Genomic DNA, 26,102 nt, shown 5'->3' with positions numbered 1-26,102 from the left:
TGTTTCCAGTGGTAGGAGGGTCAGTGATCAGAGCACACAGATTTAAAGTGATTGGCAAAAATTCCAGGGTGGTATGAGGATCATTTTTTTAATGCAACCTGTTGTTATGATGTGAAAGAGTGCTTTTTAAAATTAATTCAGGGGATGTGGGCTTCACTGGCTGGGCCAGCATTTATAGCAGCGCTGGTAGCAGATTCATAGAGGGATTGAATAGATACTGGGAAGGAAGAAATTTGTTAGGCTGTGGGGAATAAGCAGGGAAGTGAGACTAAATAGATAGCTCTTTGAAAGAACCAGCACAGAAACAGTGGGCCAGCTCTTGCTGTGTCATTTTATGGTTTTACATAGGAGGCTGTCAGCAGCAGCACAACCTTATGGAACTCATAACCCACTTATCTGCAATTCAGCTCATCCACTGCTATTCTATAACCAGCTAACAGCCACCTGTAAAGTACATTCATATTTCGACATCATCAACCGAGGCTGGAGATGAAGTCAGGAAATCCAGGGGCAGGAATCCTGGAGCAGGACCATTGTTAATACTGAAGAATGTTTACTCACGTTGGATTCCCAGTAGCACGACACTCTAGCCTCAATTCATCACCCTCTCGTGCAAAGTTCCTGGAGAAGTCAATCTTCACCGAAGGTACATCTGTAATAAATGTAAACAAGGCATATATAATATGAAATGCATTTGATAAAATATCACAGATGGTAAGATATAGGTGGATTGGAACAGGAGCTGGACCATTCATCAGCTCGAGCTTGTTCCACCTTTGAATGAGATCATAAAAGAACATAAGATTATTGCTGACTTGTGACCTAACTCCATTTACCCATCTTCACTCCATACCTCGAAATACATTAGATCTCTACCAATCTCAGGTTGTAAATTGACAATTGATTGAGCATCAACTGCCATTTGCAAAAGGTATTTCCAAACACCATCAGTTTCCCAATTCCACTACTGAAAGGTCAAGTTCTAATCTTTAGTCTATGCCACCTGGTTCCTGTCTTTTTTAAAATGTGTTCACAGGATGTGGGTGTCACTGGCTGGGCCAGCATTTATTGCCCATCCCTAGTTGCCCTTGAGAATGTGGTGGTGAGCTGCCTTCTTGAACCGCTGCAGTCCATGTGGTGTAGGTACATCCACAGTGCTGTTAGGAAGGGAGTTCCAGGATTTTGACCCAGCGGCAGTGAAGGAATGGCGATATATTTCCAAGTCAGGATGGTGAGTGGCTTGGAGGGGAACTTCCATGTGGTGGTGTTCCCATCTGTCTGCTGCCCTTGTCCTTCAAGATGGTAGTGGTCGTGGGTTGGGAAGGTGCTGTCTAAGGAGCCTTGGTGAATTCCTGCAGTGCATCTTGTAGACGGTACACACTGCTGTTACTGTCGATGGTTGAGAGACTGAATGTTGAAGGTGGTGGATGGGGTGCCAATCAAGCAGGCTGCTTTGTCTTGGATGGTGTTAAGCTTCTTGAGTGTTGTTGGAGCTGCACTCATCCAGGCAAGTGGAGAGTATTCCATCACACTCCTGACTTGTACCTTGGTGGACAGGCTTTGGGGAGTCAGGAAGTGAATTACTCGTCACAGGATTCCTGGCCTTTGACTTGCTCTTGTAGCCACAGTATTTATATGGCTAGTCCAGTTCAGTTTCTGGTCAATGGTAACCCCCATGGTGTTGATAGTGGGGGATTCAGTGATGGTAATGCCATTAAATGCCAAAGGGCGATGGTTGGATTGTCTCTTTTTGGTGATGGTCATTGCCTGACACTTGTGTGGTGCGAATGTTACTTGGAACTTGTCGGCCCAAGCCTGGATATTGTCCAGATCTTGCTGCATTTGCACATGGACTGCTTCAGTATCTGAGGAGTCGTGAATGGTGCTGAACATTGTGCAATCATCAGCGAACATCCCCACTTCTGACCTTATGATGGAAGGAAGGTCATTGATGAAGCAACTGAAGATGGTTGGGCCAAGGACACTACCCTGAGGAACTCCTGCAGTGATGTCCTGGGACTGAGATGATTGACCTCCAACAACTACAACCATCTTCCTTTGTGCTAGGTATGACTCCAACCAGCGGAGAACTTTCCCTCTAATGATTCTCACTTGGTTAAATGCTGTCTTGTTGTTAAGGACAGTAACTCACCTCACCTCAACCAGCAGAAATAGTTTGTCTCTGTCCCCTTAGTAGTTCCCCTTAATATCTTGAAAACTTTAATAAAATCACCCCTTATCCTTCTAAACTCTGGGGAATACAAACCACATGAGCAGAGCATAGTTCAAATGCAGAAATCACAGTGAATATGGTAAACTGCAGTCAGCGTCAGCTGTGGCTCAGTGGGTGGTGCTCCTCCCCCGAAGCCACAAAGCAGTGAGCTCAAGTCCCAATCTGGAGATTTAAGTGCATGATCTCGGTTGATGTTACAATGCGGCACTGAGGGAGTGCTGTCCTGTCGAAGATTGGATGTGATGTTAAACGGAGGCCCCATGTGCTCTCCTTAGGTGAACAAAAAAAAATCATGACACTTTTTCAAAGAAAAGCAGTGATGGTCTCTCCAGTGCCTTGGTCAATGTTTATCCCTCATCCAACATCACTGAAATAGATGATCTGATCATTATCACATTGCTGTTTGTGGGATCTTGCTGTGTGCAAATCTGATGCTGTGCTTTCTCTGGGCAATTAAAGGCTGTTGGAAGTGAGAGGGCTGGTTGGATCCGTTTTGGCCTGTTCTTGGGCTGGAACCTCCTGTGCTTCTAGTGGGCAGTGCCCATAAGGGAAACTTAAACAATTATGCAAAGAAAGAGAGTCGCAGAAGGAATTTCTTCTCCACAGATCTGAAAGCAAAAGAGCCAGGTTTTGCTTTAACAGTGCACCTAATCTGTGGTTAGTTACGCTTATCCCTGTACTTCTCAACTCAAACAAATGCCCAGTAAGTTGCTGCAGGTATGAGCTGATAATGGTAAAGAGAGGGAATCAGGGTATCTCGGACATGAGTGAACTGAGCAAGCAACCTCGTGATCCAGAGATATGAGTTCAAATCCCACTGGGGGAATTTAAATTCAATTAATTACATACTCTCAGCAATGGTGGTCATGAAACTAGCAGATATTTGTAAAAACCCATCTGGTTCACTACTGCCCTTTAGGGAGGGAAATCTGCCGTCCTTACCTGGTCTGGTCTACATGTGACTCCAGACCCACAGCAATGTGGCTGACCTTAACTGCCTCTGAAATGGCCAAGCGAGACACTTAAGTTGCAATCCAGAAGCCAGCTCCCCACCACCTTCTCAAAGGCAATTAGAGATGGGCAATAAATGCTGGCCTTACCAGCGACACCGGCATTGTATGAATGAGTATAAACACAGAAAGTAACAGCACAAAGACAGGGAAGAAAGTGTAAATTAGAATGGATATGAATTCAATTTTAAGACAAGTACAGAAATAAAGGGGAAAAAAAGATTGGATTAACAGAGGAGACATGGACAGAAAGGGAAAGTGAGAAAAAAAGTAACATTTTTAAAATGGCATTGCAAAATTAAAAACTGAAGTAATGAAACTACACATGTGTAAGAGCTGAATGTCACTGTCAGGGGTTGGTTGGTGGTTATTAACAGCAATCTTGCTGTTTTTATTTAGGTGTGGATTCTGCAGCAGGATGACTACAAACTCTGTAAATACAGCCTTTGCTCCATGTCCTTTCACACCCAAATCCAACATAAGCAAAAAAAAATCAGTCTTGAAAGTTCAAATTTTCCAGAAATTAACAGCTTTTCGGAGGAGAGGGTTTCAGATTTCCTCTCTCCTTTGTCTGAAGAAGCTCTTCCTGACATCACCCCTGAATGACCTGGCTTGAATTTTAAAGTCTTGCCCCACTTGCTCTGGACTCCCCCACCGGAGGAATTAATTTCTCTCTACCTACCCTATCAAATCCTCTATCATTTTTAGACACCTCGATCAGATCAGCCGTAAACATTCCAAATACAAGAGAATACAAGTCAGGCCACCAACCCTCATAATCTTTTGTAGTTCTTTCAGCACTTAAACATGCAAATTGGATAATTAATGTCACTGTGACCTTTGTATCATGAGGAAAGGCTGCTTACAGAGCAGTTCGAGAAGGTGCTCTGCTCACTTTGTGTCTTGTTGATCACAGGGCACCCTCCTTGTCTATCACGGTCAGTTAATCATCTCCCACAAACACCAATTAGTGATATTATAGCACAGTCAGGTCAGAATGTGTGGTAATTATAGTTTTATGTAATGTGTAGTTTACCTTTAAGAAGGATGTCATAAAGGAAGATCACATGATCCTATGTAACCAATAGAGGAGTAGCGCAGGCTACCTCTAACATCAGTCGTCTATAGTTGGAACCTGAAGTATGGGGACAGGGTTTGAGTTGAAAGCACACAGGTGTAGCTGCTGAGTACCTTTATCAATAAACAGAATGTGTTCCACCTAAGAACTGTCTGCTGACCTACTCTGCCTACTGTACCAACTTGGCCATCCCAAAACAAGCAGGCAACCAGGATCCATAAGCCCCAACTAACCGGTGACCAGGATCCAACAAACTGGCGACGAGGCAAAAGCAAAGAAAATGCGAAGATACAATAAACTGGCTTTGAGAATAAGACAAGTTAACGAAAGAAATCAAGGGAAACAAAATCAGGCTGTCCCTCGTATGGTAATCGTGAGTAGAATTTCTGTCCTAATCATCAAAGCAATTCCCTCACAGAATGCCGGAATTCAGAAGAATTGATCTTTTTGATTCAGCCACAGGCGATTGGTCTCATTATGTTGAATGCCTCGTGTTCTTTTTCCAAGTGACAACATTGTGGGGGAAAAGAAGAGGTGAGTGATCCTCTTATCCAGGAGTGGGAGTAAACAGTATGGCTTGTTTCAAAGTTTGATGGCACCCAGTGCCCCAGTTTTGAAAAGTTTTGATGAATTAGTGAACCTCGTAAAGGGTCACTGCCGACCAACGCCCTCGGTATCGATACAACTGTTCAAATTTAACTCAAGAAATAGAGCCCCGGGGAAGACAGTTGCTTGTTATGTGGCAAGTTTGAAACAGTTAGCAGAGCATTGAGAGTTTGGGACATCTTTAAATGAGATGCTCAGAGATCATTTAGTGTGCGGCCTGAATGAGGACATGATTCAGAAGAAATTACTGCCTGAAATAAGTTTGAGTTTTAAGAAGGTGCTGGAGATAGCACTGGCCATGGGAAGTGCAGTCGGAGATTCAAAAGCCAAACAGGGAGCGCAAAATGGGTCCGTCCTCCACTTTGGGTGGGAAGCCCCAACCTAAAAGGGTGTGAAAATGCAAGACTCTGCCAAGAAGCGGGAAACCACTGCAGCTAGCAGACAAATAAAAAGAAATGACTTAGCAGCAAAAGCAAGGAATAACTGCAACAAAGGTGGAAACAGATAACCTGATAATGACTGGCTGTTTAAAAAAATCGAATGTTTTTATTGTCATTGAAATGGACACCGAATGGGACAGTGCGAGGAAAGAGCCAGGTAGACTTTCACACAGAAGAAAAAAACCCCCCGAGATCTACAATGTAGAAGAGCCTGAAGCAGCAAATTCAGATATTTATTCGTTATTTAATTTGAAGGTTGGAAAAACAGAACAAATATATGTGACAGTGAAGGTAAATGGCAGACCTGTTAGAATGGAAGCGGACACAGGAGCTTCCAGTACAGTAATTTGTGAACACAACTTCAAATATCTGAATTGTGGTGAATATAAATTAAATTAGGAAGAAGCTGATGCCAAATTGAAAGCTTACATGGATGAAGACATCGAAGTCAAAGGCGTTGGCAGAGTTACTGTCCACAACAGAAGCCAATCAGTTAAACTACCCCTGATGGTGGGAGCAGGTGAGGGGCCAAGCCTCCTTGGATGAAACTGGCTAAAGGAGATTAGGTTAGAATGGGCTGAACTTTTCCATCTGAGAGCAAGTGGGTGACCAGAGCTACTACAGAAATACGCCTCAGTCTTCAAGGATGAACTTGGGAAGATCCAGGAGCTGCAAACAAAACTTCATGTGGATCCCGAGGCAACCCCCCCGATTCATGAAGGCGAGACCAATACCATAAGTACTTTGGGAGAAGGTTGACACCGAACTGGACAGATTAGAGTAACAGGGCGTTATACAACCTGTGCAATTCTCAGAATGGACAGCACCAATAATCCCTGTCCTTAAACCTGACCAAAGCCTTCAAATTTGTGGAGACTACAAATTGATGGTTAATAAAGTGGCTAAACTGGACAGACACCCTATACCAAAAATCGAAGACCTGTATGCTAAGCCGGCGGGTGGAACCGCTTATAAGAAGCTTGATATGAATTATAGTTATCAACAATTGGAGTTAGAGAAGGTCTCCCAGATATTTGTCACAATTAATACACATAGGAGCTTGTACCAATATACCCACCTGCCTTTCAGAGTCTCCTCAGCATGCGCCATAGTCCAGAGAACAATGGAAAGTTTACTGCAGGGACTGTCCCACATTGTAGTTTATTTAGATGATGTTCTGCTGACAGGACTCACTGAAAAGGAGCATTTGGCAAACTTAGAATAAGTTTTGAAACGTTTCTCACAGGCTGGAGTGCATTTAAAAAAAGAAGAGTGCATGTTCCTAGTGAGGGAGGTAATTTATTTGGGTCACTGGGTAGATTCACAGGGCCTCCACCTGTTGGGAAGAAAGTGAGAGCCATTAAAGAGGCACCTGGCCCAAAAAACGCCTCAGAGCTCAAACCATTCCTAGGAATGATCAACTATTATGGGCGTTTGTTACCCAATTTGTCTGCAGTGCTGGCCCCTCTGCATTATCTACTCAAGAATAACCAACGTTGGTCTTGGGTGACACCACAGAAAGAAGCTTTCATAAAGGTGAAACAATTGTTGCACTTGTCCGATCTATTAGTGCATTGTGACCAGAGGAAAGAATTGGTGTTGACATGTGACACATCTCCCTACGGAGTGGGAGCAGTGCTCTCCCATCGAATGGACAATGACTCAGAACGGCCTATAGGATACATATCAAGAACGCTCACCACAGCCGAAAAGGGATACTCACAGATAGAAAAAGAAGGCGTATTAATCATCTTTGGTGTCAAGAAATTTCACCAGTATGTACATGACCGTGATTTTATTATCATTTCAGACCACAAGTCATTGCTAGGATTGTTCAGCGAGGACAGGGCTATACCACACATAGCCTCAGCAAGAATACAATGATGGGCGTTAATCCTGGCAGCATACGAGTATACTTCCGTCCATAGGCCTGGAAATCAAAGTACAAACGCTGATGCACTGAGTCCTTTACTCTTACAAGAAAAAGGTGAGGATGTCCCAGTTCCACATGAACTAGTTTTGTTGGTTAATTTCTTAGATTCATCTCCAGTATGTGCTAGACAGATCAGAGATTGGACAAGTCGAGACCCAGTCTTATCCAAAGTACGTGAACAGGTGCTTCAGGGTTGGTCACAGGAGCCTGTATCTGATGAAATGAAACTGTCATTTAACAGAAGACATGAAATAACCAGCCAGGATGGCATCTTATTGTGGGGAGCACGAGTGATAGTTCCTCCAAAGGGAAGAAAGCCTTTGTTGATTGAGCTACACAGCGCACATCTAGGAATTTCCTGAATGAAGACCGTAGCACACAGCTATCAATGGTGGCCTGTGATGGATGGAGAAATAAAGAGCTTATTGAAGAATTGTGTACAGTGTCAAAAATTGCAAAAGTTACCTTCAACAGCTCTGTTACACCCTTGGGAGTGACCAGGAAGGCCATGGGTACGATTACACATTGACTATGTGGGACATTTCATGGGAACAATGTTTCTGCTCATTGTTGATGCCCACTCAAAATGGATGGACATAAATGAGGTGAAGTCACCAATGTTTTCTGCTACAATTGAGAAGCTATGTCAAAGTTTTTCCATTCACAGACTACCTAAAGTGCTCGTATCTGATAACAGCACGGCATTTACGAATGCTGAGTTTCAGCAGTTTATCAGCTTCGAAGGTATCACTCATGTAAAAACTTCACCGTACCCACCCTTCCTCAAATGGACTGGCCGAAAGGGCAGTTCAAACATTCAAGGCTGGCATGGAGAAATTAACTGGAGATTCCTTAGCAACCAAGCTAGCACACTTTCTTTTCCATTATAGGACCATCCCTCACACAACAACAAGTGTCACAGCTGTGGAATTATTGATGAAAAACCGTCTCAGGATGATATTGAGCTTCATAATGCTGAGCTTCTGGGAGAAGGTGGAAAGGAGTCAGGGAAGTCAGAAAACTAGACACAATGGGCTACCTCTATTGTCAATCGTCTATAGTTAGAGCCTGAAGTATGGGGACAGGGTTTGAGTTGAAAGCACACTGGTGTAGCTGCTGAGTACCTTTGTCAATAAACAGAATGTGTTCCCTTAGAACTGTCTGCTGGTTAACTCTATCTATTGTACCAACTTGGCCATCCCACAACAAGTGTGCAACCCGGATCCATAAGCCCCAACAAACTGCTGACCGGGCTCCAATAGAGTGCTTGTCTGAATACTCAACACTGACTGACCCCGAGTGTGTTCCAGCACAGGCACTGTCTTAAACTCTGGAATTTGTCCTCAAATCCAGGCCATGGTAAAACAGTTTTCATTCTGTTCCCTTTTTGATTCATACTGAAATGAATTTAGACAAGTTCAAACTAGCTCCCTCTGAGCATCCCAAAGAGTCCAACACAAAATCAATCATGCACATGCTTCACACTGAAAGACCACAGGGTATCTGAAAAATGTCACAACAATGCATAAAACAAGGATGCTCTTCTGAGGCTGACATGCAATGACTGGGGGGAGAGGAAAGAAAAACTTACTATCTCTATCTGTGTAAAGAGCTTTACTGTATCTAACCCTGTGATGTACCTGCCCTGGGAGAGTTTGATGGGGACAGTGTAGAGGGAGTTTTACTTTGTATCTAACCCCGTGCTGTACCTGTCCTGGGAGTGTTTGATGGGGACAGCGTAGAGGGACGTTTACTCTGGATCTAACCCTGTGCTGTACCTGTCCTGGGAGTGTTTGATGGGGACAGTGTAGAGGGAGTTTTACTCTGTATCTGACCCCGTACTGTACCTGTCCTGGGAGTGTTTGATGGGACAGTGTAGAGGGAGCTTTACTCTGTATCTGACCCCGTGCTGTACCTGTCCTGGGAGTGTTCGATGGGACAGTGTAAAGAGAGCTTTACTCTGTATCTAACCCTGTGCTGTACCTGTCCTGGGAGTGTTTGATGGGGACGGTGTAGAGAGAGGTTTACTCTGTATCTAACCCCATGCTGTACCTGTCCTGGGAGTGTTTGATGGGGACGGTGTAGAGAGAAGTTTACTCTGTATCTAACCCCGTACTGTACCTGTCCTGGGAGTGTTCGATGGGGACGGTGTAGAGAGAGCTTTACTCTGTATCTAACCCCGTGCTGTACCTGCCCTGGGAGTGTTTGATGGGGACAGGGCAGAGGGAGCTTTACTCTGTATCTAACCCTGTGCTGTACCTGTCCTGGGAGTGTTTGACGGGGACAGGGCAGAGGGATCTTTACTCTGTATCTAACCCGTGCTGTACCTGTCCTGGGAGTGTTTGATGGGGACAGTGTAGAGGGAGCTTTACTCTGTATCTAACCCCGTGCTGTACCTGTCCTGGGAGTGTTTGATGGGGACAGTGTAGAGGGAGCTTTACTCTGTATCTAACCCCGTGCTGTACCTGTCCTGGGAGTGTTTGATGGGGACAGTGTAGAGGGAGATTTACTCTGTATCTAACCCTGTGCTTCATTCCTCAGAACAGACATCCTCACATTGATCACCAAAGGAAAACAGAAAAATCGAAACCGAAGGAAGATTGGAAGGTTGTTGCTGCTGAATATAATCCCAAAATTGTAAATGTGTTATATTTGAATGCGAATAGTAAGAGTTACTCTAGACACTTTAAAAAAGAAAAGAGTTAAGAAAGTGAGCGTTGGTCCTATAGAAAGTGAGTCTGGGGAATTAATAATGGAAAATAAGAAGGCTGCAATTCAGCAGGTATTTTGTATCGGTCTTCATATCGAGGATAGAAATCCCAGAAATAGCTGTAAATCAGGAAATGTAAGGGAGGGAGGGACCCAAGAAAATTACAATCATCAGGGAAGTGGTACTGAGTAAATTGTTGGAACCGTGAGCTGGCAAGTCCCCGGGTCCAGATGGACTTCATCCTCAGGTCTGGAAAGAAGCAGTGAGTGAAAAAGTTGATCCGTTGGTTTTAATTTTCCGAAACTCCTTTGATTCAGGGAGATTCCATTAGATTGGAAAATGCTGAATGTAACTCCTCTATTCAACTGCCTCCAATGCCAGTATATCCTTTCGTAAATACGGGGACTAAAACTGTACACAGTACTCCAGGTGTAGCCTCACCAACACCCTGTACAGTTGGAACAGGATTTTCCTCTTTGTAAACTCCAACCCCCTACCAATACAGGCCAAAATTCCATTTACCTTCTGAATTACTTGCTGCACCTGCATGATAACTTTTAGTGTTTCATGCACAAGAACACCCAGATCCCTCTGTGCTGCACTTTTTTGCAGTCTCTCTTCATTTAAATAATAGTCTGCCTCTTGATTCTTCCTACCAAAGTGCATGACCTCACACTTTCCTACATTAAACTCCATCTGCCAAGTTTTTGCCCCCTCAACCTATCTATATCCCATTGCAGATTCCTTATGTCCTCATCACAACATGCCCTCCCACCTATTTTTGTATCATCAGCAAATTTGGATACATTACACTCTGCCCCTCCTCCAAGTCATTAATATAGATAGTAAATAATTGAAGCCCTAGGACTGATCCTTGTGGCACTCCACTAGTTATGTCTTTCCAACCTAAAAAAAATCCATTAATCCTGACTCTCAGCCTTCTGTGTGTTAACCAATCCTCAATCCATGCTAATACATTACCCCCAATACCGTGAACTCCTATCTTGTGCAATAACCTATTATGTGGCACCTTATCGAATGCCTTCTGGAAATCCAAATACACTACATCTACTGGTTCCCCTTTATCAACTCTGCTTGTTACATCCTCAAAGAGCTCTAGCAAATTTGTCAAACATGATTTCCCTTTCACAAAACCATGTTGACTCTGTTTGATTACGTTAAGCTTTTCTAAATGTCCTGCTATTTCTTCCTTAATAATGGACTCTAGCATTTTCCCAATGACAGATGTTAGGCTGACTGGCCTATAGTTTCCTGCTTTTTGTCTCTCTCCCTTCTTGAACAGGGGCATCACATTAGCAGTTTTCCAATCTGCAGGAACCCTCCCAAATCCAGTGAGTTCTGGGATATTTTGACTAATGCCTCCACTATCTCTGCAGCCACCTCCTTTAAAACCCTTGGATGCAGCCCATCAGGTCCTGGTGACCTGTCTGCCTTTAGCCCCATTAGTTTGTCAAACACTTTGTCCCTCATGATAGAGACTGTTACAAGATCTTTCCTCCTATTAGCCCCTTGCTTATCTGATATCTTTGGGATGTTTATAGTGTCCTCCACTGTGAAGACCGATGCAAAATATTGGTTTAAATTATCTGCCATTTCCCTGTTCCCCATTATCAATTCTCCACTCGCATCCTCCAAGGGTCCAAAGCTCGCTTTAGCCACTCTCTCTTTTCATGTACCCGGAGAAGCTCTTGTTGTTTGTTTTTATATTTCTTGCCAATTTACTTTCATAATCAATTTTCTCCCTCTTTATTAGCTTTTTAGTCATCCGCTGCTGGTTCCTAAAAAATCCCAATCCTCTGGCCTGCCACTAGTTTTCACTGCTTTCTATGCCTTAGTTATTGACCGTATACTCTCCTTGACCACCTTTGTTAACCACGGGTGGTTCATCCTTTTCATCGAGTCCTTCTTTTTGACTGGGATAAATTTTTGCTGAGCATTATGAAATATCTGCTTAAATGTCTGCCACTGCTCATCCACTGACCTTCCCCTTAGTCTATTTTCCCAGCCCACTTTAGACAACTCTTTCTTCATACCTCTTATTGCCCTTATTTAAGTTGAGGACACTGGTTTGAGACCCGAGTTGCTCGCCCTCAAACTGAATTTGAAATGCTACCATGTTGTGATTGCTACCCCCTAGAGGGTCCTTAACTACAAGATCTCTTATTAATCCCACCTCATTACACATTACTAGATCTAAAATAGCCTATTGCTGGGTAAGTTCTGCAATGTATAACTCTAAAAAACAATCCCTGATGCTCTCTACAAATTCGTCTTCCATGTTACCCCTGCCAATCTGATTTGTCCAGTCAATATGCAGATTAAAATCACCCATGACAATTGTAGTGCCCTTTTTACACGCCTCCATTATTTTCCGATTTATGCTTTGTCCTACAGGGAGGCAACCCTTCGGAGGCCTATAGATAACTCCCACTTGTGACCTCTTCCCCTTGCTATTCCTTATTTCCACCCAAACTGATTCCACATCACCATCTATTGCACCTATATCATTACTCACCACCGCACTGATACCTTCCTTTCTTAACAAAGCTACCCCACCTCCTTATCATTTTTGCCTATTTTTCCGGAATGTCGAATACCCTTGAATCTTGAGTTCCCAGTCTTGGTCACCCTGCAAGACTCTGTAATAGCTATTAAGTCACATTCATTTATTTCTATTTGTGCTGTCAATTCAGCTATCTTGTTACAGATGCTGCGTGCATTCAGATAAAGAGCTTTAAGCTTTGACTTTTTATCATTACTGCTCGGCCTGGTTCTAATTTCTGCTGCACTCTTCTGCTTATATTTTCTGCTCCTTCCTGTCACACTTTGATTATCATTCGCCTCTTCACTACCCTGCACCTCTGCTCTCTCCTTTCTTTTTGAGTTTTTAAACTTCCCTCCCTCCCACCCCCCCACTAATTAGTTTAAAGTCCTGTCTACAACCCTAGTTATACGATTCACCAGGACACTGGTCCCAGTATGGTTCAAATGAAGCCCTCCCCAGTGGAACAGCTCTTTCATTCCCCAGGCGAGTGCCCCATGAATTGGAACCTGTTTCTCCCACACCAGTCTTTGAGCCACGCATTTACCCCTCTAATCTTATTTACCCTATGCCATTTTTTTTCTTTTTTCTATTCATTCATGGGATGTGGGCATCACTGACTAGGCCAGCATTTATTGCCCATCCCTAATTGCCCTTGTTCAGAGGGCATTTAAGAGTCAACCACCTTACAGCCCTTACTTAACAAGAATCTGCCTTAAAAATATTCAAAGACTCTACTTCCACCACCTTTTGAGGAAGAGAGTTCCAAAGATTCATGACACCTCTGAGAGGAAAAAATGTCACCTCATCTCTGTTTTAAATGGGCACCCCCTTACTTTTAAACAGTGACCCCTAGTTCTAGATTCTCCCACAAGAGGAAACATCCTCTCCACATCCACCTGACCCCTCAGGATCTTATACGTTTCAATCAAGTTATCTCTTACTCTTCTAAACTTCAGCAGATACAAGCCTAGCCTGTCCAACTTTCCTCATAAGTCAACCCACCCATTCCAGGTATTATTCTAGTAAACCTTCTCTGAACTGCTTCCAACACATTTACATCCTTCCTTAAATATGGAGGCCAGTACTGTACACAGTACTCCAGATGTGGTCTCGCCACTGTCCCGTATACCTGAAGCATAACCTCCCTACCTTTGTATTCAATTCCCCTCACAATAATGATCATATTTTTAATATTTTAGAGAGGGAGTAGCAGTACTAGTTTATTATATAAATTATGGAATGTTGGAAGTTTGCTGTAACCAAGCAATACAGTGCCCAGAACTGTGCCCAAGTGTGCTCTCCTCCCTCAGGCTTTCCTCCTCACTAGAATTGAAACCTATCAGCTTCACACAGTTTCCTGATTGACCTCCTTGTTCTTGAGTGAATTCCCTGAATCAGGCCACAGCCAGAGTTTAAGTGAGTGGAAGCCCAGCCTCTGTACATGTTGCTCCTTGCGGAAGCTCTGCTGTGTTTTACCACACTGCAGGACCACAGCTAATGGTTTGTGGGGCGAGCCCTTGTTAATTAAACCTACTTTGAAATTTCAAAAGAAAGAAGAAAGCTCTCACACCCCAGCGGGTGGTTTATTGGGAGATCAACAGCTGGACCACCTATGAAAACCAAACTTACTCTCTGAATATCAATGCTCAGTCTCTCAGGCACTCACAGCAGAGGTACTGCAGACCAGAATAATAATTAATATGTGCTGAAATTAGACTGGGACACTTGAGGGCTGCAGGTATTAATTATTAGTTCCTACCTGAAAAAGATTCTACCAACACCAGGGTTAGACAGGGACATGTTCTAGAGTTACATTCACGTTCTAGAGTTACATTCACGTTCTAGAGTTACATTCATACGAACATAAGAATCAGCAGCAGGAGGAGGCCACTCGGCCCCTCGAGCCTGCTCCGCCATTCAGCGAGATCATGGCTGATCTGATTGTAACCTCAACCCCACATTCCGCCTACCCCTGATAACCTTTCACCCCCCCCTTGCTTATCAAGAATCTATCTCCGCTGCCTTGAAAATATTCAAAGACTCTGCAGCGGCTTTTGAGGGAGAGAGTTCCAAAGATTCATGACCCTCAGTGAAAAAATTTCTCCTCATTTCTGTCCTAAATGGGCGACCCCTTATTTTTATTCAGTGACCCCTAGTTCTAGATTCTCCCACAAGAGGAAACATCCAAACCACCCTGTCAAGACCCCTCAGGATCTTACATGTTTCAATCAAGTCGCCTCTTACTCTTCTAAACTCCAGTGGATACAAGCCTAACCTGTCCAACCTTTCCTTATAAGACAACCCACCCATTCCAGGTATTAGTCTAGTAAACCTTCTCCAAACTGAATTCAGTAAAAAAAAAATCTGGAAGTAAAAGTCTGATGCTGACCATGAAACCATTGCCGATTGTTGTAAAAACCCATCTGGTTCACTAATGCCATTTTGGTCTGGCCTACATGTGACTCCAGACCCACAGTAATGTTAAGTAAGGTTAATTGTGAGGTTGAGTGCCTTGGGCTACAGGAAGATATAGACGGGATGGTCAAATGGGCAGATAAGTGGCAGATGGAATTTAACCCTAAAAAGTGAGAGGTGATACACTTTGGAAGGAGTAATTTGACAAGGAAGTATTCAATGAACGGCATGACACTAGGAAGTTCTGAGGAACAAAGGGACCTTGGCGTGTGTGTCCATAGATCTCTGAAGGCAGAGGGGCATGTTAGTGGGGTGGTGATAAAGGCATATGGGACACTTGCCTTTATCAATCGAGGCATAGATTACAAAAGTAGAGAGGTCATGTTGGAGTTGTACGGAACCTTGGTGAGGTCACAGCTGGAGTACTGTGTGCAGTTCTGGTCACCACATTATAGGAAGGATGTGATTGCACTGGATGGGGTGCAGAGGAGATTCACCAGGATGTTGCCTGGGATGAAACATTTAAGTTATGAAGAGAGGTTGTATAGACTTGGGTTGTTTTTGTTGAAGCAGAGAAGACTGAGGGGCGACCTGATCGAGGTGTACAAGATTATGAGGGGCATGGACAGGGTGGATAGGGAGCAGCTGTTCCCCTTAGTTGAAGGGTCAGTCACGAGGGGACATAAGTTCAAGGTGAGGGGCAGGAGGTTTAGGGGGGATGTGAGGAAAAACTTTTTTACCCAGAGGATGGTGACAGTCTGGAATGCACTGCCTGGGAGGGTGGTGGAGGCGGGTTGCCTCACATCCTTTAAAAAGTACCTGGATGAGCACTTGGCACATCATAACATTCAAGGCTATGGGCCAAGTGCTGGTAAATGGGATTAGGTAGGTAGGTCAGGTGTTTCTCATGTGTCAGTGCAGACTCGATGGGCCGAAGGGCCTCTTCTGCACTGTGTGATTCTGTGATTCTGTGAAGGGGGTGAAAGGTTATAGCAGGTAGGGTGGAATGTGGAGAAATCAGATCAGCCAATGTCTTATTGAATGGCAGAGCAGGCTCGAGAGGTTGAGTGGCCTACTCCCGCTCCGAATTCGTATGTTCATATGTAAAACCTCTATTGGTCCACTATTTGAGCCAGTAACATGACTCATGGAATAAGGTGAGGTGGTGGTGCAGAAATAATGTCATTGGACGAGTAATCCTGACGCCCAGGCTACTGTTTGGGGGACAAGGGTTCAAATCCCACCACGGCAACCAGTGGGATTGTAATTCAATTAATAAATCTGGAATTAAAAGCTAATGTCAGTGATGGGGACCATGAAACTATCACTGATTGTCATAAAAACCCATCTGGTTCATTGATGTCCTTTAGGGAAGGAAACCAGCGGCCTTTACCCAGTTTGGCCTACATGTGACTCCAGACCCACAGCAATGTGGTTAACTCATAACTGCCTCTGAAATGGCCAAGCAAAACACTCAGGTGTTTCAAGCTAATCCAAAGTGTAAAAGGAATGACCACCCGGCATCAACCTAGGCACCAGAAACGACAACAGCAATCTCAGTCCTGTCGACCAGACAAAGTCCTCCTTACTAACATCTGGGGACTAGTGCTAAAATCAGGAGAGCTGTCTCAGACTATTTGACATAGTCATCCTCACGGGATCACTTTTTTATATTTGTTCATGGGATATGGGTGTCACTGGCTCAACCACCCATCCCTAATTGCCCTTGTTCAGAGGGCATTTAAGAATCAACCACGTTGCTGTGGGTCTGCAGTCACATGTAGGCCAGACCAGGTAAGGACAACAGATTTCCTTCTCTAAAGGGCATTAGTGAACCAGATGGGTTTTTCCCAACAATCAGCACTGGTTTCGTGGTCATGATCATACTTTAATTGAATTTAATTTAATGTCACCATCTGCCGTGGTGGGATTCAAACCTAGGTCCCCAGACCATTACTCTGGGTCGCTGGAATACTAGTCCAGTGACCATATCACTATGCCACTGTATACCCTTATATCTTACAGACAATGTCTCAGGCACCATCACCATCCCTGGGCATGTCCTGTCCCACCGGCAGGACAGACCCAGCAGAGGTGGCGACACAGTGGTTTACAGTCGGGAGGGAGTTGCCCTGGGAGTCCTCAACATCTACTCCGGACCACATGAAGTCCCACGGCATCAGGTCAAACATGGACAAGGAAACCTCCTGCTGATTACCACGTACCGCCCTCCCTCAGCTGATGAATCAGTGCTTAATAGAAACGTAGAAACTAGGAGCAGCAATAGGCCATTCGGCCCTTCGAGCCTCCTCCGCCATTCAATTTGATCATGACTGATCCTCTATCTCAAGGCCATATTCTCGCTTTCTCTCCATACCCCAAATGCTCCTAATATCTGAAAAATTATCAATTTCTTTCTTGAATATACTCAGTGACCCGGCCTCCACAGCTTCTGTGGTGAAGAATTCCACAGGTTGACCACCCTCTGAGTGAAGAAATTTTTCCTCAACTCAGTCCTAAATGGCCTGCCCCGTATCCTGAGACTGTGGCCCCTGGTTCTAGATTCCTCAACCAGGGGAAACATCCTCCCTGCATCTAGTCTGTCTAGCCTTGTTACAATTTTATATGTTTCAATCAGATCCCCTCTCATTCTTCTAAACTCTAGTGAATACAAGCCCAGTCGAACCAATCTCTCCAAATACGACAGTCCTGCCATCCCCGGTATCAGCCTAGTGAACCTTTGCTGCACTCCCTCTATGGCAAGTATATTCTTTCTTAGGTAGGGAGACCAAAACTGCATGCAATACTCCAGGCGTGGTCTCACCAAGGCCCTGTATAACTGCAGTAAGACATCCCTACTTCTGAACTCAAATCCTCTTGCAATGAAAGCCAACATACCATTTGTCTTCCTAATTGTTTGCTGCACCTGCCTGTTTACTTTCATTGACTGGTTTACAAGGACATCCAGATCCCTTTGTACATCCACATTTCCCAATATATCACCATTTAAATAATACTCTGCCTTTCTGTTTATCACACCAAAGTGTATAACTTCACATTTATCCATGTTATACTGCATCTGCCATGTGTTTGCCCACACACACAACTTGTCTAAGTCACCCTGAAGCCTCCTTGCATCCTCTTCACAACTCCCAACCCTGCCCAGTTTTGTGTCATCAGCAAACTTGGAGATATTGCATTTGGTTCCCTCATCCAGGTCATTTATATATATTGTGAATATCTGGGGCCCAAGTACTAATCCCTGCGGTACATCACTAGTTACCACCTGCCACCTGGAAAAAGCCCCATTTATTCCCACTCTGTTTCCGGTCTGTCAACCAATTTTCAATCCATGCCAATATATTATCCTCAATCCCATGTGCTTTGATTTTGCCCACTAGCCTCTTATGTGGGACCTTATCAAATGCCTTCTTGAAATCCAAATACAGCACACCCACTGGTTCTCCCTCCAGTCGATTAGTTAAGTATGATTTCCATTTCATAAACCTATGCTGACTTTGTCTAATCCCGTTAATGCTTTCCAAGTGTTCTGTTACCATATCTTTTATAATAGACTCTAGCATTTCCCCAGGACTGATGTTAGGCTAACTGGTCTGTAATTCTCTGTTTTTTCCCTCCCTCCTTTTTTAAATAGTGCGGTTACATTTGCCACACCCCAACCTGTAGGAACTGCTCCAGAGCCTATAGAATTTTGGAAGATGACCACCAATGTATCCAATATTTCCAGGGACACTTCCTTTAGTACTCTGGGATGTAGATTATCCGGCCCTGGGGATTTTTCAGCCTTTAACCTCATTAATTTCTCTAGCACCATTTTTTACTAATACTGATTTTCTTCAATTTCTCCCTCTCACTAGACCCTTGGTTCCCTAACATTTCTGGGAAATTATTTGTGTCCTCTTTTGTGAAGACAGAACCAAAATATGTGTTCAATTCCTCTGCCATTTCTTTGTTCCCCATTATAATTTCCCCTGTTCCTGACTGTAAGGGACCTACATTTGTCTTCGCTAATCTTTTTCTCTTCACTTATTTATAGAAGCTTTTACAGTCAGTTTTTATGTTCCCTGTAAGCTCACTCTCATTCTCTATTTTCCCCTTCTTAATCAATCTTTTTGTCCACTTTTGCTGAATTCTAAACTGCTCCCAATCCTCAGGCTTGCTGCTTTTTCTGGCAATTTTATATGTCGTCTCTTCGGATCTAATACTATCCCCGATTTCTTTTGTAATCTATGGTTGAGCCACCTTTCCTGTTTTATTTTTGCGCCAGACAGGAATGAAGAATTGTTGTAATTCATGCACATGCTCCTTAAATATTAGCCATTGTCTATCCACTGTCAACCCTTTTAGTAAGGTTCCCCAATCCATCTTTGCCAAGTTGGGCCTCATACCCTCGTAGTTTCCTTTATTTAGATTCAGGACCCTAGTTTCGGATTCAACTTTGTCCAATCTACATGTAGATTAAAGCCACCCATGTTTACAGTTGTATCCTTATTGTATGCATCTCTAATTTCCTGTTTAATGCCTTCCCTTATATCTCCATTACTGTTTGGGAGCCTATAGACAACCCCCAACAACATTTTCTGCCTCTTGGTGTTTCTTATCTCCACCCAAACAGATTCCACATCATGATTTTCCAAACCAATATCCTTCCTCACTGTTGAATTGATTTCCTCCTTTACTAACAATGCCACCCCACCTCCTTTCCCTATTTGTCTGTTCTTCCTAAATATTGAATACCCATGGGTGTTCAGTTCCCATCCTTGGTCACCCTGCAGCCATGTCTCTGTAATTGTAACTATATCATAACCGTTTATATCTATTTGCGCTGTTAATTCATCTACCTTATTGCGAATGCTCTGTGCATTAAGATACAATGTATTTAGACTTATCTTTTTAACCTTGTTAGTCATCTTAGCTTTATTTTGCACTATGACCCCATTTGTTTCTCGCCCTTGTTTTTCTGCTTCCACTTTTGCTTCTTACTTTTCTGTCTTTCGTTTCTAGTCTTGTTTCCCCCTCCTCTGTCTCCCTGCTCAGGTCCCCATCCCCCTGACATTCTACTCTTCCATGTTGAACACCACTTGGAAGAAGCACTGATGGTGGCAAGGGGACAGAATGTATTCTGGATGGTGGGGACTTCAATGTCCATCACCAAGAATAGCTTGGCAGCACCACCACTGACCAAGCTGGCCAAGTCCTAAAGGTGAGCAGTCTAATCCTAGACTGGTGAGCAGCAGGTGGTGAGGGAACCAACAAGAGGGAAAAACCTACTTGACCTCATCCTCACCAATCTACCTTTAGCAGATGCATCTGTCCAGGACACTATTGGTAGGAATGACCACAGCTATGACACCATGCAAACACTCAGTGACACTCTTCCCTCTCTCTTGCGGTAAAAGGTGCCCATAACAGGGAGAAGCAGCAATGGTGGCGAGACAGGTTTGTTTAAATGGTCAGCTCCTTGAAGGACTCCCATAGAGGGCTTTGCTGGGATGACGTAGTGAACAAGGTGAATGGACATGCACTGCGAGATGCTGGGTGGATTGGCAGGTCTTCCATGGGGCCTGTTGGCATTGTCATAGAGTATGGAAGAGTCTGGCTCCAACTTACCTAGGGCACTGCGCAGAGCTTGGAGCCCATCCTTACCAGGATCCAGCCATGATGCAGCATCTGGTGGCTGATTGCAGCTCCCATTGCAGCACAGGCAGAAACCACTCGAGGTGTGCTGCAGCTCAGACTGAGCTCATGAGATTGCTGCATGTTGCCATCATGACTGATGAAGAAAATAGAAACATAGGAAGAGGAGGAGGCCAATTGGCTCCGGAGGCTGTTCTGCCATTCCAATGAGATCATGGCTGATCGGTGAGATAACTCGATGTGCCCTCCTTTGCCTCATATCCCTTAATACCTTTGGTGAACAAAAATCTATCAATCTGGGATTTAAAATTACCTATTGACTTAGCATCAAAAAGCAAGAGGATAACTAAGGAAAGAGTAGGTCACGTGTGTGTGGTGATGGAAGGTGTGGGCATGGCCCTTAATGAATACTTTGCATCTGTTTTCACAAAAGAGAGGGATGAAGCAGACATCATAATTAAGAAGTGTGAAGTATTGAATGTGATAAACACAGTGAGGGAGAGAATATTAAAGTGTTTAGCTTCTTTGAAAGTGGAAAGGCCCATTGAAACATACCCAGGCTTATTAGAGATCAACAACAACTTATATTTATATAGTACGTTTAACATCCCAAGGCGCTTCACAGGAGCATTATAAAATGACACCGAGTCACATAAGGAGATTTTTGGTCAGATGACCAAAAGTTTGGTCAAAGAGGTAGGTTTTAAGGACTGTCTTAAAGGAGGAAAGTGAGGTAAAGAGGTGGAGAGATTTAGGGAGGGAATTGCAGAGCTTGGGGTGCAGGCAGCTGAAGGCACAGTCACCAATGGTGGAGCGATTAAAATCGGGGATACACAAAAGGTGGGAATTAGAGGAGTGCAGATATCTCAGAGAGCTGTGGGTTTGGAGGAGACTACACAGAAGGGGACAGTTGAGGCCTTGGAGGGATTTGAAAACAAGGATGACAATTTTAAAATCAAGACCTTGCTTGATCAGGAGCCAGTTTAGGTCAGTAAGCACAGGGATTTTTTAAATTCATTCATGGGATGTGGGCTTCGCTGGCTGGGCCAGCATTTATTGCTCATCCCTAGTCACCCTTGAGAAGGTGGTGGTGAGCTGCCTTCTTGAATCGCTGCAGTCCATGTGGTGTAGGTACATCCATAGTGCTGTTAGGGAGGGAGTTCCAGGATTTTGACCCAGCGACAGTGAAGGAACGGCGATATATTTCCAAGTCAGGATGGTGAGTGACTTGGAGGGGAACTTCCAGGTGGTGGTGTTCCCATCTATCTGCTGCCCTTGTCCTTCTAGATGGTAGTGGTCTTGGGTTTGGAAGATGCTGTCTAAGGAGCCTTGGTGTATTCCTGCAGTGCATCTTGTAGATGGTGCACACGCTGCTGCTACTGTGCATCGGTGGTGGAGGGAGTGAATGTTTGTGGATGTGGTGCCAATCAAATGGGCTGCTTTGTCCTGGATGGTGTCGAGCTTCTTGAGTGTTATGTTGATGGGGGATTGGGTCTTGCTGCGAGTTAAGACACAGGCAGCAGAGATTTGGGTGAACTCAAGTTTACAAAGGGTATAATGTGGGAGACTAAGCAGGAGAGTGTTGGAATAGTTGATTCTAAAGGTAACGAAGACATGAATAAGCGTTTCAGCAGCAGATAAGCTGAGACAGGAGTAAAGTCGAGTGATTTTATGGAAATAGGTGGTCTTAGTGATGGCGCGAACATCATCTCAGGATCAAATGTGACACCAAGGTTGAGAACAGACTGACCTAATCTCAGACTGTTGCCATGGAGAGGGATGGAATCGGTATCTAGGAAATGGAGTTTTGAGCGGGGACCAAAAATATTGGCTTCAGTCTTCCCAATATTTAATTGGAGGAAATTTCATCTCATCCAGTGCTGGATTTTGGATAAACAGTCTGATAATTTAACAACAATGGAGAAGCTGAGAGAGGTGGAGGCGTGGTCGAGCTGTGTGTTGTCAGTGTACATATGAAAACTAACACTTGCCTTTGAATGATGTCACTGAGGGGCAGCATGTAGATGAGAAATTGTAGGGGAAAATAGGGAAGGCTCTGAACCAATTTCTCTGACCACAGGTGTGGTGCCAGAGGACTGAAGGAGAGCTAACATTGTACTGTGAATTAAAAAGGGAGGAAGGGATAGCCCAAGCAATTAAAAGGCCATTCAGTGGAAGGCAAATTATTGGAAGAGGTTCTAAGGAACAGTATCAATTATTATTTAGAAGGTCAATGTGGATGTGTTCAGACAGAGTATATAGGGAGAAATCTTCCTATCGGCAGCAGGGTCAAGAACCAGAGGACACCGAGTTAAAGTGATTGGCAAAAGAAGTAACGATGACATGAGGAAAACAGTCAACCTCCTTCTGTGCTGAAACCATTCTATGATTCTATTATTCAAAAATTGGCCGTATGGTTGATAATGAAAGCCGTGGACTAAAGGAAGATATCAATGTACTGGTCAGGTGGGCAGAACAGTGTCAAATGGAATTCAATCCAGAGAAATGTGTGGCAATGCATTTGGGGAGGAGAACAAGGCAATAACTAATAGGAAGTGTCGAGGAACAGAGAGACCTTGGAGGGCATGTCCACAGGTTCACAGTTTGAAAGGGTGGTAGAGGCAGAAACCCTCATCGCATTTAAAAACTACACAGATATGTACTTGAAGTGTTGTAACCTACAGGGCTACTGGCCAAGAGGTAGAAAGTGGGGTTAGGTTAGGTGACTCTTTTTCAGTTGAATTTGCTATGTTTTAATGTTTGAATTGCTGTTTACAGAATTGAGTTCTGAGCTCCTACCAGCCTCTGTCTATAGAAATGTTTCCAAATTTAACTACTGAAAGCTCTCACTCTAATTTTTGGACTCTGACCCCTACACTTTCAACCAGTGGGAATCATTTCTCTCTATCTACCTATTTGTTCCCCTTAATACCTTGAAAACTTTGATCAAATCATCTCTTAAATTTTAAATTCCAGGGACTACAACCTGAGTTTGTGTAACCTCTCTGCCTAACTTATCCCTTTGAGCCCAGGTGTTAATCTGAAAAATCTAAACTATCATTCCACAAAGGTCAGTCTATCCTTCCTGAGGTAATGGGGTGCAGAGCCGCTCACAGTGACTCCAGGTGTCCTTTAACCAGGGCTTTGTACAGCTGAAGCATCACTTTGACCCATTGTATTCTAATCCACTAAACATAAAGATCAGCATTCCAGTCGCCTTTCTGATGATTTACTGTGCCTTTACATTTTAATGATCTACATACCTGGACCCGCCACATCTCTTGTGGCCTCCACCTGTTTCGAGCTTTACACCATTTAGCCCTGTTCTATCTTTTTTTTTAGGTCTAAAGTGGATGACCTTACATTTTCCGACATTGAAATCCCATTTGTTTCGTTTATTAATATCTTTTTGTAATTTCATGTTTCCAACAAACGGTGGTTATGCTGCCTATCTTTGTGTTGTGGGAAATTTTGATATGTGACTTTCTGAGCCACTGATGTTCAAAAGAGCACAGAGCATCCCAGCAGCACAGCAAGCTCTGCTCCTGCAGATGGCCAGGATTGCTGAGGTGTGGACTTGGGAGTGACAGTGTCTCCGTGGGGTTTGAACCAGTTGTTCTCTCTCAGGATGACAGCATTTGTGATCCCACTCCCGCCCCTCCGCCGGTGCTGTGACTGTTTCCCGACAGCCCAGGCTGCAGCTGCCCATACCAGAGTGGGGCAGTCCGAAAGTGGGGCCTCAAAGCCCAGAGCTGCTCGAGGGCTTCCTGCAGGGCCATCTGCAGGTCCCCATCACTGAAAATCACCAGCCGTGTTGCAGCCACTGGGGTATCACTTTGGAAGAGCAATGGGACAGACAAAGAAACCTGCAATCATATAAAAGCAAAATACTGCGGATGCTGGAAATTTGAAACAAAAATGAAAATTGCTGGAAAAACTCAGCAGGTCTGACAGCATCTGTGGAGAGAGAGAGACAGAGGTAACATTTCAAATCCAGACGACTCTTCTCCAGAACTAAAGAGAAGTAGAAATGTGGTGAAATTTATACTGTTTAAAGGGGACTGGAGCAGGTGAAGCTGGATAGAAGGTCAGTGATAGGTGGGGGCAAAGGAGAGATTGACAAAGATGTCATAAACAAAAGGTCAAAGGGGTATTGACGGTGGTGATACTGGCTAAAGGAGGTTCTAATGGGGACATTAAGAGTAGAAAGCAGAATGAGCAAGTGATAGTTGGCCCTAGTGGGGATGGGGGGAGGGAACGATGTGGGAAAAAAGATCGATATAGGCTGAAAGGTGGGGGTAAAACAATGAATGGAAATAAATTTTTAAAATAATAGAAATGGGTGGGAAAAAAATGTATACATAAAAATTAAAAAATAAATATTTGAAAAAAGAGGATCAAAAAGGGATGAAGATAGAGGAGAGAGTTTATGATCTGAAGTTGTTGAACTTAATATTAAGTCCGGAAGGCTGTAAATTGCCTAGTCGGAAGATGAGGTGCTGTTCCTCCAGTTTGCGTTGAGCTTCACTGGAACAATGCAGCAGGCCAAGGACAGACATGTAGGCATGAGAGCAGGGTGGAGTGTTAAAATGGCAAGCGACAGGGAAGTCTGGGTCATGCTTGCGGACAGACCGAAGGTGTTCCGCAAAGCGGTCACCCAGTCTGCGTTTGGTCTCTCCAATGTAGAGGAAACCGCATTGGGAGCAACGAATGCAGTAGACTAAATTGAGGGAAGTGCAAGTGAAATGCTGCTTCACTTGAAATGAGTGTTTGGGCCCTTGGACGGTGAGGAGAGAGGAAGTGAAGGGGCAGGTGTTGCATCTTCTGCGATTGCATGGGAAGGTGCCGTGGGAGGGGGTTAAGGTGTTGGGGGTGATGGAGGAGTGGACCAGGGTGTCCCAGAGGGAACGATCCCTGCGGAATGCCGACAGGGGGTGTGAAGGGAAGATGTGTTTAGTGGTGGCATCATGCTGGAGTTGGCGGAAATGGCGGAGGATGATCCTTTGAATGCGGAGACTGGTGGGGTGAAAAGTGAGAACAAGGGGGACCCTATCATGGTTCTGGGAGAGAGAGGAAGGTGTGAGGGCAGAGGTGCGGGAGATGGGTCAGACGCAGTTGAGGGCGTAGTCAACCACAGTAGGGGCAACCCTTGGTTAAGGAAGAAGGAAGACCTGTCAGAAGCACTGCTTTGGAAAGTGGCATCATCAGAACAGGTGCGATGGAGGCAAAGGAACTGAGAGAATGGGATGGAGTCCTTACAGGAAGTGGGGTGTGAGGTGTTGTAGTCGAGGTAGCTGTGGGAGTCGGTGGGTTTGTCATGAATACTGGTGGACAGTCTATCACCAGAAATTGAGACTGAGAGGTCAAGGAAGGGAAGGGAAGTGTCAGAAATGGACCATGTGAAAGTGATGGAGGGGTGGAATTTGAAAGCAAAATTAATAAATTTTTCCAAG

The 26,102-nt window shown here is 44.2% G+C and overlaps 1 protein-coding gene across 3 annotated transcripts in view; it reads right to left on the bottom strand.

Moving 5' to 3' along the window:
- LOC144691862 (cell adhesion molecule 2-like) overlaps positions 1 to 26,102 on the bottom strand; it is a 561,087-nt gene that overhangs the window by 352,809 nt on the left and 182,176 nt on the right. For all 3 annotated transcript variants that reach the window (XM_078560433.1, XM_078560434.1, XM_078560435.1), the window contains exon 4: positions 562 to 652. In XM_078560433.1, the coding sequence (XP_078416559.1) occupies positions 562 to 652 (91 nt within the window). The remainder of the gene's footprint in view (positions 1 to 561; positions 653 to 26,102) is intronic.

This window comes from Cetorhinus maximus, chromosome 16, assembly GCF_964194155.1.
Source record: "Cetorhinus maximus chromosome 16, sCetMax3.hap1.1, whole genome shotgun sequence".
Lineage (NCBI taxonomy): Eukaryota > Metazoa > Chordata > Chondrichthyes > Lamniformes > Cetorhinidae > Cetorhinus > Cetorhinus maximus.
This window is presented reverse-complemented; position numbering and strand designations above follow the sequence as displayed.